This window comes from Oncorhynchus clarkii, chromosome 22 (assembly GCF_045791955.1).
Source record: "Oncorhynchus clarkii lewisi isolate Uvic-CL-2024 chromosome 22, UVic_Ocla_1.0, whole genome shotgun sequence".
In the NCBI taxonomy this organism is placed as follows: Eukaryota; Metazoa; Chordata; class Actinopteri; order Salmoniformes; family Salmonidae; genus Oncorhynchus; species Oncorhynchus clarkii.
Window position 1 is genome coordinate 36,061,157 of NC_092168.1, and position 21,389 is coordinate 36,082,545.

General features: G+C 39.3%; 1 protein-coding gene across 3 annotated transcripts; it reads left to right on the forward strand.

Moving 5' to 3' along the window:
• Positions 1 to 669: 669 nt before the first annotated feature.
• On the forward strand, positions 670 to 17,829 carry LOC139380829 (uncharacterized). 3 transcript variants are annotated; one of them, XM_071123919.1, is made up of 4 exons: positions 670 to 726; positions 8,294 to 8,414; positions 8,955 to 9,132; positions 14,471 to 17,829. In XM_071123919.1, exons 2-4 carry the CDS (start codon positions 8,348 to 8,350, stop codon positions 14,613 to 14,615), a joined length of 390 nt encoding a protein of 129 aa, XP_070980020.1. In that variant the 5' UTR covers positions 670 to 726; positions 8,294 to 8,347; the 3' UTR covers positions 14,616 to 17,829. The 3 variants fall into 3 exon arrangements, 1 of the variants encoding a protein (XP_070980020.1); XR_011628472.1 differs by lacking the exon at positions 670 to 726 and having other exon boundaries at positions 6,503 to 8,414; positions 14,471 to 14,684; positions 14,831 to 17,829; XR_011628471.1 differs by lacking the exon at positions 670 to 726 and having other exon boundaries at positions 6,503 to 8,414; positions 14,471 to 14,684; positions 15,453 to 17,829.
• Positions 17,830 to 21,389: the final 3,560 nt, after the last annotated feature.

Sequence of the window (21,389 nt, forward strand, 5' to 3'; positions counted from 1 at the left end):
ACCTATTATGGGGAATAATCCAAATAAATTATCACACTCTATCCCTCCAAGAAAATAATGTGTTATAATTATTTAACATTGCATTAAGCAGCTCTTTGTCTCTAATTGGCATATTTACACAAAATATAGGAGCAAAATAAACTGCATTGTTGGTTAGGGGCTTTCACTATTGTATGTGACTAATCAAATTTGATTTGAATTCAAATTATGGAGATGACAGATAAGATTTTTGATAGTTTTACAATGACAGAAGATATTCGACTGAAATTTGATTGAATGGTGATTTGATAAGGAAGATGAATCAGAGTAGCATAATTGTCATATAGTTATTTTTATAGTGTCAAGGACCATGTTGAATGGAATATTTCAGTATCGTAAATAATCACGCTATTCACAGTGTTTAAAGTCCAGATGGATTGGCTAAAAGCCTATGTTGTCTTTTTCCTTTTATGTCTTGGACATGTTTTTACTATAGCCTATATAGAAATAAAGTGAATTACACTTACAGGCAACATTTCCATTTGACTATATGCAACTGTAAATTGTAGGCTATCACATGCTTTTTAGTGTTGGGCAATGGTTTCTCATATTCAATTGAGACACCCACCCTTCCTGCTCAAACTACAACATGCCCCTCCCTCTGAAATGTTCTAAAAGCCTGGATGATCACAGAAGAGCAGCAAAACCTAACGAAGAGGAACAGATGGGATATCAAGTATCAAATCCGTAAGTATGCTCTCTAATATGTAACTTAAAACTAAAGTATCAATGTATAGGTTATTCAACGATGCAGTAAGTGTGCTGCGTTCAGGGGATCTACGTGTTTGAGAGTGTGAGTTGGAAGCAGACGTTACAGTAGCCTAGGCTACGTCAAATGTAGCCTAAAATAAAATCTAATATGTTTTTATTGGGCTATTGCAATTGTGTTGTTTAGTTAACTAGTTTAAAATCGTAATATATGACGACATTATAAAGCAAAAATGATTGCAATGTAATGAGTAGGCAATGCAAATCATCTCTTGATCTCATCTTGAACTGTGAAAAGTTTCTGGTACTCACACTGTTGCTCAACTTTAGTCACTTTTGTGTTTCACTTCGGTAAAATGCACTTACTATAATGTAGTATAGTAGTAGCCTGTTGGCAAAGGAGTTGTGAGTTTTGTAAGTAGCCTATCCTTCATCTTGAGATTTTACTGACTAGGTTATAGTACTGATGTAGTAGGGAAATGTACACTGTATTGGAAAACGTCAATTATATAGTCATTTTGGGTATAATCAACTATGAAATACTCTGAAACATTTTACTGCAGCATACTGTAAATTCTGGTGCATTGTGTGAAATTGTTGTGGGCGGGGGAAAGGAATTGCTGGATTTCAAATTGTACTATAATTCCAACCTACAAAATACAGTTTTGTTGGAGTGCCAAAAACCTTTTGACCACTACTGTGTGCATGGTAGTGTTGTTTCTGTCTCATTAACATATTTTGAGGCCTGCCTTGTAAGAGGCTATATTTGTTGCACTCGTGAGTGAGAATGCCGCACCAATTTAACTCCTATGTGATTGTAGTGCACCATGTAAGCTGGACAGATTGGAGTGGCAGCAAGTCTTAAACCTTAAACGGTTGAACATTTTGCCATGTCCTTTTGGTCAGAGTGCCCCATGGTGGTGGGGTAATGGTACGCTCAGGCATAAACTACGTAGAAGGAACACAATTGCATTTTATTGATGGCAATATCAATTAACAGATACCTTGACGAGATCCTGAGGCCGATAGTCATGCTATTCATCTGCCGCCATCACCTCATGTTTCAACATGATAATGCACAGCCCCATGTCGCAAGGATCTATACACAATTCCTGGAAGCTGAAAATGTCCCAGTTCTTCCATGGCCTGCAAACTCGCCAGACTACAGTGTGTTCCAGTTCCCGACAATATCCAGCAACATCCCACAGCCATTGAAGAGGAGTGGGACAACATTCCACAGGCCAAAATCAACAGTCTGATCAACTCTATGCGAAGGAGATGTCGCATTGCATAAGGCAAGTAGTGGTCACATCAGATACTGACTGGTTTTCTGATTTACGCCCCTACTTAAAAATAAAAAAGGTATCTGTGACCAACAGATGCATATCTGTATTCCCAGTCATGTGAAATCCATAGATTAGAGCCTAATGGGTTTATTAAAATGTACTGATTTCCTTATATAAACTGTAACTCTGTAACAACTTTGAAATTGTTGCATGTTGCGTTTATATTTTTGTTCAGTGTAAATATCCATAGCCTTTTTTGTAAAGGGCAAGCCTTCACACAGGCATTGGGATGTGTTTATGCATCTCAATATAATCAGCTTCATGTCTATGTAATGAATATGATAATTAATATATATATATATATTAGTACCCATCAAAAGTTTGGACACACCTCATAATTTAAGGGTTTTTCTTTATTTTTACTATTTTCTACATTGTAGAATAATAGTGAATACATCAAAATTATGAAATAACACATATAGAATCATGTAGTAACCAGAAAAGTGTGAAACAAATCAAAATATATTTTACATGTAGATTCTTCAAAGTAGCCTCCCTTTGCCTTGATAACTGCTTTGCACACTCTTGGCATTCTTTCAACCAGCTTCACGAGGTAGTCACCTGGAATGCATTTCAATTAACAGGTGTGCCTTGTTAAAAGTTAAGTTGTGGAACTTCTTTCCTTCTTAATGTGTTTGAGCCAATCAGTTGTGTTGTGACAAGGTAGGGGCGGTATACAGAAGATAGCCCTATTTGATAAAAGTCCAAGTCCATATTATGGCAAAAACAGCTCAAATAAGCAAAGAGAAACAACAGACCATCATTACTTTAAGACATGACGGTCAGTCAATCTGGAAAATGTGCCGTCGCAAAAACCATCAAGTGCTATGAGGAAACTGGCTCTCATGAGGACCGCCACAGGTCAGGAAGACCCCGAGTTAAATCTGCTGCAGAGGATAAGTTAATTAGAGTTACCAGCCTCAGAAATCGGCAATTATCTGCATCCCAAATAACTGCTTCACAGAGTTCAAGTAACAGACACATCTCAACATCAACTGTTCAGAGGAAACTGTGTGAATCAGGCCTTCATGGTCGAATTGCTGCAAAGAAAACACTACTAAAGGACACCAATAAGAAGAAGAGACTTGCTTGGGCCAAGAAACAAGAGCAAATTAGACCGGTGGAAATCTGTTCTTTTGTCGGATGAGTCCAAATAAGAGATTTTTTGTTTCAACCCCCTTAACTTTCTGAGACTCAGACTAGGTGAACGGATGATCTCTGCATGTGTGATTCCCACCGTGAAGCATGAAGGAGGAGCTCTATTGGTGTGGGGGTGCTTTGCTGGTCACACTGTCCGAATTTTATCTAGAATTCAAGGCACACTTAACCAGCATGGCTACCACAGCATTCTGCAGCAATATGCCATCCCATCTGGTTTGCGCTTAATGGAACTATCATTTGTTTTTCAACAGGACAATGACCCAAAACACACCTCAAGGCTATGTAAGGGCAATTTATTTGACCAAGGAGAGTGATGGAGTGCTGCATCAGACGACCAGGCTTCCACAATCACCCGACCTCAACCCAATTGAGATGGTTGGAATGAGTTGGATTGCAGAGTGAAGGAAAAGCAGCCAACAAGTGCTCAGCATACAGTTGAAGTCGGAAGTTTACATACACCTTAGCCAAATATATTTAAACTCAGTTTTCACAATTTCTGACATTTAATCCAAGTAAAAATTCCCTGTCTTAGGTCAGTTAGGATCACCACTTTATGTTAATAATGTGAAATGTCAGAATAATAGTAGAGAGAATTATTTATTTCAGCTTTTACTTCTTTCATCACATTCCCAGTGGGTCAGAAGTTACCATACACTCAATTAGTATTTGGTAGCATTGCCTTTAAATTGTTTAACTTGGGTCAAATGTTTTCGGGTAGCCTTCCACAAGCTTCCCACAATAAGTTGGGTGAATTTTGGCCCATTCCTCCTGACAGAGATGGTGTAACTGAGTCAGGTTTGTAGGCCTCCATGCTCGCTCACGCTTTTTTAGTTCTGCCCACAAATTTTCTATAGGATGGAGATCAGGGCTTTGTGATCGCCACTCCAATACCTTAAACCATTTTGCCACAACTTTGGAAGTATGCTTGGGGTCATTGTCCATTTGGAAGACTCATTTGCGACCAAGCTTCAACTTCCTGACTGATGTTTTGAGATGTTGCTTCAATATATCCACGTAATTTTCCTTTCTCATGAAGCCATCTATTCTGTGAAGTGCACCAGTCCCTCCTGCATCAAATCACCCCCACAACATGATGCTGCCACCCTTGTGCTTCACGGTTGGGATGGTGTTTTTCGGCTTGCAAGCCTCCCCCTTTTCCTCCAAACATAACGATGGTCATTATGGCCAAACAGTTCTATTTTTGACCAGACCAGAGGACATTTCTCCAAAAAGTATGTTCTTTGTCCCCATGTGCAGTTGCAAACCATAGTCTGTTTTTTTATGGCAGTTTTAGAGCAGTAGCTGCTGAGCTGCCTTTCAGGTTATGTTGATATAGGACTCATTTTACTGTGTATATAGATACTTTTGTACCTGTTTCCTCCAGCATCTTCACAAGGTCCTTTGCTTTTGTTCTGGGATTGATTTGCACTTTTCGCACCAAAGTACTTTCATCTTTAGGAGACAGAACGCTTCTCCTTACTGAGCGGTTTGTCAGCAGCGTGGTCCCATGGTGTTTATACTTGCATACTATTGTTTGTCCAGATGAACATGGTAACTTCAGGCATTTGGAAATTGCCAGACTTGTGGAGGTCTACAATATTTTTCTGAGGCCTTGGCTGATTTATTTTGATTTCCCCATGATGTCAAGCACAGAGGCACTGAGTTTGAAGGTAGGCCTTGAAATACATCCACAGGTACACTTCTAATTGGCTCAAATGATGTCAATTAGCCTATCAGAAGCTTCTAAAGCCATGTCATCATTTTCGGGAATTTTCCAAGCTGTTTAAAGGCACAGTCAACTTAGGTTTTGTAAACTTCTGACCCATTGGAATTATGATACAATGAATTATAAGTGAAATAATCTGTCTGCACCCATCCCGTTAGCGGGATCATTTTCATCAACATCCGCTGAATTGCAGAGCGCCAAATTCAAATTAAATGACTAAAAATATTTAATTTTCATGAAATCACAAGTGCAATATAGCAAAACACAGCTTAGCTTGTTGTTAATCCACCTGGCATGTCAAATTTCTAGAAAGCTTATGTAGGACAACTCTCTCAGTAGACAAAATATTACAAACAGCTAGCAGCCAAGTAGATTGGTCACGAAAGTCAGAAAAGCAATAAAATGAATCGCTTACCTTTAATGATCTTCGGATTTTTGCACTCACAAGACTCACAGTTACACAATAAATGTTCCTTTTGTTGCATAAAGATTATTTTTATATCCAAAATACCTCCATTTGGTTGGTGCGTTATGTTCAGAAATCCACAGGCTCGAGCGGTCAAGTCCGGGCAGACAAATTCCAAATAGTATCCGTAAAGTTCGTAGAAACATGTCAAACGTTTTTTATATTCAATCCTCAGGTTGTTTTTACAATATATAATCGATAATATTTCAACCGGGACTGTAGCTTCTTCAATAGGAGAGAGAGAGAAAATGTCTGCTCCAAGCTGTTGCGCATGCAAAACGCTACTGGCACCCAGCCATCCAAATGTGATGTGATCTTTCTCGCTCATTTTTCAAAATAAAAGCCTGAAACTATGTCTAAAGACTGTTCACACCATGGGGAAGCCATAGGAAAAGGAATCTGGTTAATATCCCTTTAAATGGAGCAAAGGCAGGCTATGGAACAGAGAGCTTTCAGGAAAAACAGCACTTCCGGGTTGGATTTTCCTCAGGTTTTCGCCTGCAATATCAGTTCTGTGATACTGACAGACAATATTTTGACAGTTTTGGAAACTTTAGAGTGTTTTCTATACTAATCTGACAATTATATGCATATTCAGATTCTGGGCCTGAGAAATAGGCAGTTTCATTTGGGTACGTTTTTCATCCAAACATCAAAATACTGCCCCCTACACTCAACAGGTTAACAGTTGTTGGAAAAATTACTTGTGTCATGCACAAAGTAGATGTCCTAACCGACTTGTCAAAACTATAGTTTGTTAACAAGAAATTTGTGGTGGTTGAAAAATGAGTTTTAATGACTCCAACCTCAGTGCATGTAAACTTCCGACTTCAACTGTATGTGGGAACTCCTTCAGACTGTTGGAAAAACATTCCAGGTGACTACCTCATGAAGCTGGTTGAGAGAATGCCATGCGTGTGCAAAGCTGTCATCAAGGCAAAGGGTGGTCACTTTGAAGAATCTCAAATTTTAAATATATTTTGATTTGTTTAACACTTTTTTGGTTACTACATGATTCCATATGTGTTGTTTCAATGTAGAAAGTAGTAAAAATAAAACCCTTGAATGAGTAGGTGTGTCCAAACTTTCGACTGGTACTGTATATATACACTACCATTCAAAACCTTGTTTTTGTAAGAAAAGCACATTTTTTGTTCATTAAAATAACATCAAATTGATCAGAAATACAGTGTAGACAGTGTAGACAAACAGCAGATGTTTTATGGAATTTCTACGTAGGAGGCCCATTTTCAGCAACCATCAATCCTGTGTTCCAATGGCACATTGTGTTAGCTAATCCAAGTTTATCATTTTAAGAGGCTAATTGATCATTAGATAACCCTTTTGCTATTATGTTAGCACAGCTGAAAACTGTTTTCTGATTAAAGATGCAATAAAACTGGCCTTTAGACTAGTGGGTTCGATTACAGGCTCAAAGCGTGATTCCTCACTCCAGAGAACACATTTCCAGAGTCCAATGGCGGTGAGTTTTACACCACTCCAGCCGGCGCATGGCATTGCGCATGGTGATCTTAGGCTTGTGTGCGGCTGCTCGGCCATGGAAACCAATTTCATTAAGCTCTCAACGAACAGTTCTTGTGCTGACGTTGCTTCCAGAGGCACTCGGCTGTCCCGTTTTGTGAGCTTGTGTGGCCTACCACTTTATCCATGTCATCTGGATGGTTGTTGGTGAGGAGCTGAAGTTACTCTCGGTGGTAAATTCAATGTCAATGTATCTATGACTGCTTAGCATTGCGGTACATGGTAGTCTTCATGTAGCTTGATGTTGATTGCAAATAATTGTATATGATCTTTACAGGGTTTTCTCAATGTCTTCGGTGGAATGATTGATTCTGCCTACACTAACTGGAGAATCCCCTTCTGGGTGTTTGATATTGCTAAGTTCCACTGTGAGAAAAATGCAACTCAATAACTACTGTATGACACAAACATAATGATCCAACAACAATCCAAAACTCTTCTACACCTCACAAGAGAGGTGTTAATAACACATGTTCAAACTTGCATCTGACATTTAAAATAGGGAGTGACATCAAAGAATGGCTGCCATTCAGCCTCTGTTTCTCTGTGAGTTGCACAGTTTCAGTGTCCTTTCTCTTATCTCTTGCAGTGAAAGAGCAGTGGGTGTATTGGCAGGGGAAAGGGAACAAGCCTCAGGCATGTACTGTAATGGAACGCTCCACATACCAGGGAAATTGAGAGTGTTAACATGTAAACACATAATCATGCTTCCTCTCTCAACAATGCTTCCTCTCTTTTGCACAACTAGCTCCCATTCATACAAAGGCACCACTGTAAGCATTCTTAAAATAACAGTACATATACATTTTTATAAACTTGGTGATTCGAGTCCTGAGTGCTGATTGGCTGACAGCGGTGGTATATCAGACCGTATACCACGGGTATGACAAAATATGTATTTTTACTGCTCTAATTACGTTGGTAACCAGTTTATAATATCAATAAGGCACCTCGGGGGTTTGTGATGTATGGCCAATATATCAGAGCTAAGGTCTGTGTTCATGTACTCTGCGTTGCGTTGTGCATAAGAACAGCCCTTAGCCGTGGTATATTGGCCATATACCACACCTCCTCGGGCAATATTGCTTAAGTACACCCTCATATATCAAGAATATCAGGTATAACTGAAATTAATGAAAAACTAAATAAATAGTTTAACTAAATGCAATCATAGCATATGGCAGCTCTATAAATTGGCCCATAGCATGATCAATAGTGGAATCTGTTTAGGTAGGGTTTCCATGTCTTGTTACTGTAATTGATGACAACCCCTCATGGCGGTCCATTTGTTAAAAATGTTCCCAGAACCAGGTGCCAGTCAACAGGAAGGGCCAAAGTGCCGTGGTGTTTGGCTCTGCTATGTACATCTACGGGGGATACATTGACATGATAGGCTCATCACAGGAGTTTTGGAAGTTAGATTTTGGTGAGTTAGAAGTTTTGGTCGCACTTTATTTGAAGTGCATCTTATGAAGCCTTCATAAAGTATGAATTAAGGCTTTATAAGCACTATAGACATGGGTCAGAAATCATCTGTAACCTTATTTCATGCTGTGGAAAGATTCATAATGTGGCATAACTGTCCGACATAACCATCAATACATTGTTTCACATGTATTAATTATTTATAGAGCATGAAATACAGTTATATATGATTTGTGACCCATTTATGTAGAGGTTTTAAAACCTATATGAATGCTTTATGAAGCCTTAACGAGCTGTATTTCAAATAAAGCGGGACTAAAGTTTTCCATGGGTATACCCTTTGATTTTCGTGACTATCACTTCAAAAACAATGCTAATGTCATGACTGGAATATGTTTTGAATTGACAGACACTTCCCCTAACAGTGTGCGTGTGTGTGTGTGTGTGTGTGTGTGTGTGTGTGTGTGTGTGTGTGTGTGTGTGTGTGTGTGTGTGTGTGTGTGTGTGTGTGTGCCTGCGTCCTTCCATGTATGTGTGTCAGACACCAAGTTGTGGACCCTGCTGGACTGCATCCAGATGGAGGTTGGTCCTGGACCCAGACACAGCCACTCTGCCATGACCGTCCTGGACTGCATGTACCTGTTTGGGGGTCTGAGGGAGCAGAGGGACCTGTGGAGGTGGAACTCCACATGTCACTCCTGGAGCTGTCTCAATGCCATGTTAGTACCCTGCTCTCTCTATCTCTTTCTCTCTTCCTGCTTCCGGAGTTTCTCTGGGTACTGCAGATCTATAAAAATGGGTTTTGAAGGGTTCTGTCACTGATAACTTTCAATACCCTTATGGAGGACACCTCTGAGACTATCCCATTGTACGGGGCAAGCTAAATCAATATAGGCATGGTTTCCGGATGGGGAAAGAGGATGCGAGCTGGTGGATGGAGACCGAGGGGGAATGGGTTGGTGTTATATTTATTTAAAAATTGTACCTGTAACCCCCCCCCCCCCCCCCCCATAAAAAAAAGACTAAAATAAATAAAAAGTTGGTCACAAAAAAGAAAAGGAACTGAACTACCTCAATAGCCTTATAGAAGACATACCCTTTTACAGTGAAGATGCTTCTAAACCAGCATAAAACGTACCTTCTCTTCATTGGTTTTATTTGCTTAATCATCATTCACTATCAATTGTTACTCTTGAATTAAAAAAACGGCGGTTTGAGTACACACAGCACATGAGGTAAATCAACATTCTAATTTATGTGATCTTTGCCACACAAAGAAAAACATAAAAACAATAGACAAATTGTGTTGGTTGTTTAACAATGGCATTGTTTTTTTGTTTTTTGGGGGGAGGGTAGATCAGCTTCAATATTGCAGATAGATTGTAGCTTCCATCAATGTAATTGTCTGCATTCTTCCAATCCACCATAAATGTATATACAGCACGAGTCAAACGTTTGCACACAACTACTCATTCAAGGGTTTCTCTTTATTTTTTTGTTATGTTCTACATTGTAGGATAATAGTGAAGACATCAAAACTATGAAAGAACACATATGGAATCATGTAGTAACCAAAAAAGTGTCAAACAAATCCAAATAGATTTTATTTTTGATTCTTCAAAGTAGCCACCCTTTGCCATGTTGACAGCTTTGCACACTCTTGGCATTCTATCAACCAGGTTCACCCCGAAGGCTTGAAGAATTTGAAGAACTTGAAGAATTTCCCACTTATGCTGAGCACACCAAACCATCTCATTTGGGTTGAGGTCGGGTGATTGTGGAGGCCAGGTCATCTGATGCAGCACTCTTTCAGTCTCTTTATTGGTCAAATAGCCCTTACACAGCCTGAATGTGTGTTGGGTCATTGTCCTGTTGAAAAAGAAATGATAGTCCCACTAAGCGCAAACCAGATGGGATGGCATATTGCTGCAGAATGCTGTAGTAGCCATGCTGGTTAAGTGTGTCTTGAATTCTAAATAAATCACTGATAGTGTCACCAGCAAAGCACCAACAAACCATCCTACATCTTCCTCCATGCTTCACGGTGGGAACTACACATGCGGGGACCGGTCTAATGTCCATTGCTCGTGTTTCTTGGCCCAAGCAAGTCTCTTCTTCTTATTGGTGTCCTTTAGTAGTGTTTTCTTTGCAGCAATTCGACCATGAAGGTCTGATTCACGCAATTTCCTCTGAACAGCTGATGTTGAGATGTGTCTGTTACTTGAACTCTGTGACGCATTTATTTGGGCTGCAGATAATTGCCGATTTCTGAGGCTGGTAACTCTAACTCTGCAGCAGAGATAACTCTGGGTCTTCCTTTCCTGTGGCGGTCTTCATGAGAGCCAGTTTCCTCATAGCGCTTGATGGTTTTTGCAACTGCACTTGAAGAAAGTTCTTGACATTTTCCAAATTGACTGACCTTCATGTCTTGAAATAATGATCGACTGACATTTCTCTTTGCTTATTTGAGATGTTCTTTCCATAATATGAACTTGGTCTTTTACCGAATAGGGCTATCTTCTGTATTCCACCCCACCTTGTCACAACACAACTGATTGGCTCAAACGCATTAAGAAGGAAAGAAGTTCCACAAATTAACTTTTAACAATGCACACCTGTTAATTGAAATGCATACCTCATGAAGCTAGTTAAGAAAATGCCAAGAGTATGTAAAGGGTGGCTACTTTGAAGAATCTCAAATATAAAATATATTTTGATTTGTTTAACACTTTGGTTAATACATAATTCCATATGTGTTATTTCATAGTTTTGATGTCTTCACTATTATACTACAATGTAGAAAGTAAAACAAAATAAAGGAAAACCCTTGAATGAGTAGGTGTCCGAACCTTTGACTGGTACTGTACATACATACGGGGCAGCAGGTAGCCTAGTGGTTAGAGCGTTGGACTAGTAACCGGAAGGTTGGAAGATCAAATCCCTGAGCTGACCAGGAACAAATCTGTCGTTCTGCCCCTGAACACGGCAGTTAATCCACTGTTCCTAGGCCGTCATTGAAAATAAGAATTTGTTCAGATCACCCGGAATTGCCTAGTTAAAAGAGGTAAAGAAATACACAGAGTATATTCACATATATGTTTTTTTATTACTTTGTAACCCTACCACCCCGCCCCTAATTGGAGTAAACTAGTGAACAACAACGCTTAGGCTTCTACTTGCAGCTCAAACATACTATATACATTTTACGGGAACAGAATATTTTACAATAGTTAAATTTTGTTTGTTTTTACTCATCTAACCTCAACCTCTCCCATCTATTTCTTTCACAGAAGTTTTGAACCTATATACGTTTTATAGACACAGTATGTTATACATTAGTTATGTTGTTGTTATTAGTTGTTATTATTCCCAACCTTCAGCTCCATTCAACCCCTCCCATATATCACTTAACACCATCCATATTGGATTTCTATTTGCCATATATTTTTCAACTGTGCTGTGATGTTTCACAAAAGTTCTGAACCATTCTATTCTCATAATTTCAGATTGTAAATTAAGAACAAACATTTTTGATAAAAGTACTATTATATTATTGATTGATTGATTATGACTTTTCAGATCACCCAGTAGTGCTATCTGCAGAGTTAGCTCCAGGTAAATGTTCCAATTCTTCAGCCATTCCTGGACCTGTAACCAAAAACAAGCTACATATGGACAGTACCAAAACAAATGATCTAATGATTCTGTCTCTTCGCAGCTAAATCTGCAGAGCTGGGAAGTTTGTATCCCCCATATATATAACATTCTATTGGTTGCAAGAATTTTGTATAATCATGTAAAATGAAAAGTGATATGTTTTGAATCCAGCAGTTGTCAATTTTTTGGTCTTTAAATGAAACTGGTATGCTTTTTTGTTTATCACAATTTTCTTTAACCAATTCTGGTCTTTAATGCAGATGCAGACTAGTTCCTTACTTTCCCCCCTTCCACATTCCTCTTCCATTTTTGGGGTAATGCTGCAATTAGTTGGTTGTAATTTTTGGTAGAGCAGAAATGTCCATATATTTTTGTTAGCTGCATGTGTGACATAACTCCACCAGTCCACCAGTCCAGTCCTCCACCAGTCCTATTTATGATATAATTTACGAAGATTATTCTTTTTTTATTTTCATTATTACTTTTTTTTTTAAATCTAGTATATTTGAGTTTAACCACAATATTTGTTCTGTTTTTTTCTGGTGGATTAAATTTAAATTGCAACCAACTTTCTATGGCTTGTTTTAAAAATAGTGATATTTGGGAGATTTCCTTTTCAAATAACTGAAAGTGCAAGGTTGTAATCTAAATAAAGGGAAAAAGGCCATTTTTGAACATGGGGCGAGATTCTTATTAATTTGCTAGGGAATCAGTTCGGATTTAAGTATAACTTTTGTATGACTGAAGCTTTTATAAGAGGTCTAATGCTTAAATATTTTATAATTTCTGTCCCCCAAATTAATATTCATTATATAAACATGCCCGTTGAATTTTGTCTAACTTGCCGTTCCAAATAAATTGAATACTTTTTTCTCATATAATTGAAATAACTGTTTGCTAGTGTAACGCTCCGGGTGTCGAGTCAGACGCAGGAAACAGTGAGTGCAATACTGTGCTCTTTAATGCACTCACGCAACACTGGGTGCTCAAAACCAAATGCCCCAAACACGGGGGACGAAAACAGTACAGCAGTATACACGACCAGGAACAAACACGTTCCTCTACTACATAACCGAAGGTCACAATAATTAATCCTGCACAAAGAAAGCCCAACTAATGACTCACTAACAGGTGCTAACAATAAACATACAAGGAGGGGAAGGAAAGACAATCAGTGGCAGCTAATAGGCCGGCGACGACGACCGCCGAGCGCCACCCGACCTTAATCAGGGTGATTTTTCCACAAATAGACAGGTATTTTCCTTTTCATGGTAGCAAGATCTTATTTATTTTTGCTAATTTTCTATTAAAATGTATTGGAGTGAGATCATTTATTTATTTTGGGATATGTATACCGAGTATGTCCACATCATCAGACCATTTTATTGGTAAATGTCACGTTCTGACCTTTATTTCCTTTGTTTTGTCTTTATTTCGTATGGTCAGGGCGTGAGTTGAGGTGGGCAGTCTATGTGTGTTTTTCTATGTTGGGGTTTTGAGTTCAGCCTAGTATGGTTCTCAATCAGAGGCAGGTGTGGTTAGTTGTCTCTGATTGAGAATCATACTTACCTGGCCTGGGTTTCACTTTTGAGTTGTGGGTGTTTGTTTCCGTGTGAGTGTTCGTTGGTTCGTTCGTTGGTTCGTTGGTTCGTTCGTTGGTTGGTTGGTTCGTTGGTTGGTTTATTGTTTTGTAGTGTTCAGTTTATGTCTTTAAATAAACGTTATGGACACTTACCACACTGCGCATTGGTCCTCCGATCCTTCTCGCTTCTCCTCCTCAGAAGAGGAGGCGGGATGCCGTTACAGTAAACTACACAGTAATGTAAAAGTTGTATTTTTTGTGATTCAATACGTAATATCATAATTTGGTTGTAATCCAGAGAGGTTAGGAAAAAGTATCTAGATCCTCTATGAGGCTGTGGAGGAATAGAAATTGTGGATTTAATAGAAAACATGAATCATCAGTGTACAATGACACCTGTTTTTAAACCCTGGATTTCTAACCCCTTGATATTATTGCTGGATCTGGTTTTAATAGCTAACATTTCAATGGCCATAATAAATAGATATGCCGATAGTGGACAACCTTGTTTTAAGAGAAGTAGCCATTATTTACTATTTTACACCTAGGGTTACTATACATGACTTTAACCCATTTTATATGAGATTCTCCAAAATTGAAATGTTCCAGGCATTTATATATAAACTCCAGTCGTACTTTATAAACGGCCTTTTTAAAGTCAGCTATTAATAGCAGGCCTGGTTTCCCAGATTTTTCATAGTGTTCTATCGTTTCCAGTACTTGTCTTATATTATCTCCAATGTATCGTCCATGTAAACAACGCCATTGTTTGTTTTTCCTTCCTTCCTCTCTGTCTGTCCTGTGGATGTGTTATACAGGTCAGGCCCCTCTAAGCTGGTAGGCCACTCAGCTTATTCCTGCCCATATCATAAGTCCACCGCCACCATGGGGCAGTCTGTTTACAACATTGACATCAGCAAACCTCTCACCCACAAGACGCCATGCACGCTGTCTGCCATCTAGCCAGTACAGTTGATACCAGGATTCATCTATGAAGAGCACACTTCTCCAGCATGCCATTGGCAATCGCAGGTGAGCATTTGCCCACTGAAGTCGGTTACGACACCGAATTGCAGTCAAGTCATTACCCTGGTGAGGACGACAAGCATGCAGATGAGCTTCCCTGAGACGGTTTCTGACAGTTTGTACAGATATTCTTTGCTTGTGCAAAATCACAGTTTCATCAGCTGTCCGGGTGGCTGGTCTCAGACGATCCCGCAGGTGCAGAAGCCAGATGTGGAGGTCCTGGGCTGGCGTGGTTACGCATGTTTAGCGGTTGTGAGGCCAGTTCGAAGTACTGCCAAATTCTCTAAAATGATGTTGGTAGAGAAATTAACATTCAATTCTCTGGCACTCGCTCTGGTAGACATTCCTGTAGTCTGCATGCCAAATGCACAATCTCTCAAAACTTGAAACATCTGTGGCATTGTGTTGTGTGACAAAACTACACATTTTAAAGTGGCCTGTTTTAATCACCTTCCTGATAAGCCACACCTGTCAGGTGGATGGATTATCTTGGCAAAAGATAAATGCTCACTAACAGGGATGTAAACAAATTTGTGCACAAAATATGAGAGAAATAAGCTTTTTATGCGTATGGAACATTTCTGGGATCTTTTATTTCAGCTCATGAAACATGGGACCAACACTTTACATGCTATGTTTATATTTTTGTTCAGTAAATCAGTCAGAATTAAGAGAAAGATCTAGAGTGTGTTTGCTGAAGCAAGTTACACTAAATACATGATATAATAATATAATGTATGCCATTTTGCAGATGCTTTTTCTCCACAAGTACAGCTTCACCACCCGGACCTGGGTGAAGCTAGCCGTGCTACCCAGCTCCAACCCTCCACCCCACAGGATCTACCACTGCTGTGCTGGCCTAGACCCCAGCTACCAGCCTGTCGTGACCACCACCACCAGCACCACCCTGACCCCCAGCATCACCATCAGAAACAGTCTGGACAGCAATCTACAGTCATTCAAAAACAAATGCTTCCCTTCCTCCTCAGAGTTAGAGGGCACTATAGAGCTGGAGACGCTAAGTAGCTCAGAGAAGCTATTGACTGAACTGGGGGACTATTGTAATGGTCTAAGTGGGAACTATGCTTAGCGCTTTGGGAACTGTCTGACTTCTTAAAATAATTTTCATACTTTTTTCATCAAACCCACAACCGTGGCACTGCTAGTGTAATATATAATTAAATATTCAATATTAGCAATTACTGATTTTATTTTCAATACAATTCAACAATAATTTATTGTATTTCTGTTTTGCTATATATTTACATGCATTTCATTTGTAAAAGCTGTCAAAAGGGTGGAGGGAACGAAATGTACTCTTGAGGACTCCATGGTGTTGGGAAGGCTTTTAATGCAGGCTGCAGAGGTTGCTTCCCACCAGCAGGATCTGTGGAGGTTACATGTAAAGTTGTTTATAGTAATGGTGATCAATGTCATGCTAAAGTGGAGGGAAAGTCCATGAAGATGGACATTATTGTGGATGCGGCAGAGTGGTTCCTGGGGCTAAAATATTTATCAAAAAAGGGATTACATGAGGCTCTGTCACAAGCAGTGATACCCTCTCAGGCCCCAGAGTGTGGGGAGGGAGCTATTGAAGAAATGAGGGAGTGTGATATAGGTTTTGTTAAGTCATTTTTTTGTATGGCATTTCCTTTTTTACCTTAAGGAGTTTCCTTTTTCCCCCTGTACAGATGGTGGCACCATAAATATAGTATGATGACCGCCGTTAAACTTCACCGACGAAGAAGAAGTTCACAAAAGATCATGAACAGTCAAAATCATGTTCATGTTGAAATTGGATAATATTTGGATGAAACCAGATAAAGTTTAGTCATAAAGTTTGTGTTCCCATGTCAAACACTTGTGGAGGTGGAATATTTTTAAGGGGATAGGGTAACATCACACTAACTCTTATTTTAATACACTAATGGTAACATGATATTATATTACCTAGCTTAAATAAGTACCGCCTTGTAAGCAACATCAGAGAAGGAGTTTTTGCAGCGGGGTCGTCGTTTATATAGCTAGATAGCTACTCTACTGGTGCCAAAATTGGACTGTATGGTGTCAGCAAATGTAATTAAAAGTTGACACTTCACCTATGGCAAACATACTTATATGTTTCCCCTTTCATCTGTGTCTGGTGTTAGCTAGTTAATGGCTAGCTAGGTCTTCATCTGTGTCTGGTGTTAGCTAGTTAATGGCTAGCTAGGTCTTCATCTGTGTCTGGTGTTAGCTAGTTAATGGCTAGCTAGGTCTTCATCTGTGTCTGGTGTTAGCTAGTTAATGGCTAGCTAGGTCTTCATCTGTGTCTGGTGTTAGCTAGTTAATGGCTAGCTAGGTCTTCATCTGTGTCTGGTGTTAGCTAGTTAATGGCTAGCTAGGTCTTCATCTGTGTCTGGTGTTAGCTAGTTAATGGCTAGCTAGGTCTTCAGCCAGCATGGAACAAAAGGGTTGTTGAAAACTCTGACGCAGTTGTCATGTCAACACATCTGTCAGTGCTGCTGTGAACTGCGTCAATAAAAGACATGCCAAAAGGGAGATGTGTATATAGAGAGTTTCCGTAATTGATGCAATTTCAATGTTTGTTGCTTTGCTTATTTCCAATTTGTTTTTATAAGTTTTTACTGAAACACTGTCAGTCAAGGCGAGCTCATGATTATTGGCTCCCCGCTCACTTAGCCTCCTTTAAAAAATTGTTGAGCATTTCTATCCCCCAAAAATATTATGGGTGATATTTTAATCGCTCAAAATACTATTTTACATGGGAATCAGAATGATTGTTTGGGACCTTTTCGTGGTTGAATATTTACCCATGTCCATTTGATCTGTTTCGCACAGTAATCACATCCAGATGAGAAGCCTTTGTTTAGGCATCTAGAAGTGAAAGTGATATAAAACACCTAGTATTTATTAATATGCTGTAATATGCAAATGCCTACAGCTAACCTGCTTGGTATAATCTCTTGTAATTACAGTAAAATACAGTAGAAATAATTTTCTTACAGTTTAATAGGAGCATTTACTGTACTGTGTTTCATTGCCCCGGCATCATCGTGAATGTCTCAGTATTGTATTGACACTATCCAGAGATAGTCAGAGACATATCATAACATTTCTTGTTGTAATTAAACTTCTTTGTGAGGTTTAACTGCGGTTGGCTTCTAATATGTTGCATTACCGCCCCCAACTGAACTATACTATAGATCCGTTACACTTTACGATACGAAATGGGAAAGGGGAACCGTAAAAATATACAGTTGAAGTCGGAAGTCTACATACACCCTAGCCAAGTACATTTAAACTCAGTTTTCACAATTCCTGACAATTAATCCTAGTAAAAATTCCTCGTCTTAGGTCAGTTAGGATCACCACTTTATTTTAAGAATGTGAAATGTCAGAATAATAGTAGAGAGAATGATTTGTTTCAGCTTTTATTTCTTTCATCACATTCTCAGTGGGTCAGAAGTTTACATACACTCAATTAGTATTTGGTAGCATTGCCTTTAAATTGTTTAACTTGGGTCAAACGTTTCAGGTAGCCTTCATCAAGCTTCCAACAATAAGTTAGGTGAATTTTGGCCCATTCCTCCTGACAGCTGGTGTAACTGAATCAGGTTTGTAGGCCTCCTTGCTCACACACGCTTTTTCAGTTCTGCCCACAAATTTTCTATAGGATGGAGATACCTTGACTTTGTTGTCCTTAAGTCATATTGCCACAACTTCCTGAAGTATGCTTGGGGTCATTGTCCATTTGGAGGACCCATTTGCGACCAAGTTTCAACCTCATGACTGATGTCTTGAGATGTTGCTTCAATATATACACAAAACTTTCCTACCTCATGATGCCATCTATTTTGTGAAGTGCACCAGTTCCTCCTGCATCAAAGCACCCCCACAACATGATGCTGTCACCGCCCACGCTTCAAGGTTGGGATGGTATTCTTTGGCTTGCAAATATCCCCCTTTTTCCTCCAGACATAATGATGGTCCTTATGGCCAAACAGTTTTATTTCTGTTTCATCAGAACAGAGGACATTTCTAAAAAAAAAGTAAGATCTTTGTCCCCATGTGCAGTTGCAAACCGTAGTCTGGCTTTTATATGGCGGTTTTGGAGCAGTGGCTTCTTCCTTGCTGAGCGGCCTTTCAGATTATGTCTTTCTAGGACTCGTTTTACTGTGGATATAGATACTTTTGTACCTTTTTGCTCCAGCATCTTCACAAAGTCCTTTGCTGTTGTTCTGGGATTGATTTGCACTTTTCGCACCAAAGTACGTTCACCTCTAGGAGACAGAACGCGTCTTCTTCCTGACCTGTATGATGGCTGCGTGGTCCCATGTTGTTTATACTTGTGTACTATTGTTTGTACAGATTAACGTGATACCTTCAAGCGTTTGGAAATTGCTCCCAAGGATGAACCAGACTTACCATTTTTTTTCTGAGGTCTTGGCTGATTTCTTTTGATTTTACCATGATGTCAAGCAAAAAGGCACTGAGTTTGAAGGTAGGCCTTGAAATACATCCACAGGTACACCTCCAATTGACTTAAACTATGTTAATTAGCCTATCAGAAGCTTCGAAAGCCATGACATCATTTTCAGGAATTTTACAAGCTGTTTTCAGGCACAGTCAACTTAGTGTATGTAAACTTTTGACCCACTGGAATTGTGATACAGTGAATTATAAGTGAAATCATCTGTCTATGAACAATTTTTGGAAAAATGACTTGTGTCATGCACAAAGTAGATGTCCTAATTGACTTGCCAAATTAACAAGAAATTTGTGGAGTGGTTGAAAAACGAGTTGTAATGACTCCAACCTAAGTGTATGTAAACTTCCGACTTGAACTGTATATATACAGTACCAGTCAAATTATTTGGACACACCTACTCATTCCAGGGTTTTCTTTAATTTTTACTATTTTTTACATTGTAGAATAATAGTGAAGACATCAAAACAATGAAATAACACATATGGAATCACGTAGTAACCAAGAAAGTGTTAAACAAATCAAAATATATTCTATATTTGAGATTCTTCAAAGTAGCCACCCTTTGCCTTGCTGACAGCTTTGTGCACTCTTAGCATTCTCTCAACTAGCTTCACCTGGAATACTTTTCCAATAGTCTTGTAGGAGTTCCCACATAGGTTGAACACTTGGCTGCTTTTCCTTCACTCTGCGGTCCATCACCTTATTCCACTACTTAAACCCTATCTGATCCTACCCCAGGCCAAAAGACTGAGAGGATGTGACACCACCACTTAACACATGCTGTAACTCTTCTGAAGTCAAATCTCATACCCCCAAGCAATGTTCCCTTCATTTTTTTTTCCGGCACTGAGCAAATTCCAGGTCTGCTGAGCTCAAACTTCTGTGCAACTCCGTGCAATTCTGTGCAACTTCTTGCATGCGCTTATTGTGAACACTGAGGCTGTACCCACTTTAAGTTACAGTTATAACAGTGGCAACTGTGGCTACTTGATCATAATGTACAGTGCATTCTTAAAGTATTCAGACCCCTTGACTTTATCCACATTTTATTACGTTAAAACGTTATTCTAAAATTGATAATTGTATTTTTCATCAATCTACACACAATACCCCATACTGACAAAGCAAAGACTGCTTTTTAGAAATGTTTGCAAATTTATAAAACATTAACAAAAAAGGATATTGCATTTACATAAGTTTTCAGAACATTTACTAGTTTGTTGAAAGACATTTGGCAGCGATTACTACCTCAAGGCTTTTTGGGTATGATGCTACAAGCTTGGCACACCTGCACTTAAGAAGTTCCTCCCATTCTTCTCTGCAGATCCTCTCAAGCTCTGTCAGGTTCGATGTGGAGCATTGGTGCACATCTTTTTTCAGGTATCTACAGAGATTTTCAAGTTCAGGCTCTGACTGGGCCACTCATGGACATTCAGAGACTTGTGCGTTGCGTTGGTTGTGTGCTAAGGGCCGTTGTCTTGCTGGAAGGTGAACCTTTGCCTCAATCTGAGGTCCGGAGCAAGTTTTCATCAAGGATCTCTCTGTACTTTGCTCCGTCGATCCTGACTAGTCTCCCAGTCCGTGCCCCTGAAAAACATCCCCATAGCATGATGCTGCCACCACCATGCTTCACCGTAGGGATGGTGCCAGGTTTCATCCAGACGTGACACTTAGCATTCAGGGAAAAGTTCAATCTTCTTTCTCATGGTCTGAGAGTCCTTTAGATTCCTTTTGGCAAACTCCAAGCGGGCTGTCAAATGCATTTTACTGAGGAGTGACAATTTCTTTGGCCTCACAACTTTTTTTTGCTCTGACATGCACTGTTAACTGTGGGATCTTAAATAGACAGGTGTGTGCCTTTCCAAATCATGCCCATTCAATTGAATTTACCACAGGTGGATCCAATCAAGTTATAGAAACATCTCAAGGATGATACATGGAAACAAAATGCACCTGAGCTCAATTTTGAATCATAGCAAAGGGTCTGAATACTTATGTAAATAAGGTATTTCAATTTTTATTTGTAATTAATTTGTAAACATTTCTAAAAACCTGTTTTTCACTTTGTCATTATGGGGTATTGTGTGTAGATTGATGAGGAAATGGTTTCATTTAATCCATTTTAGAATAAATCTGTAACGTAACAAAATGAGGAAACGGTCAAGGGGTCTGAAGACTTTCCGAATGCACTGTAGGTCTATCAGAGTGGCCTACCATCA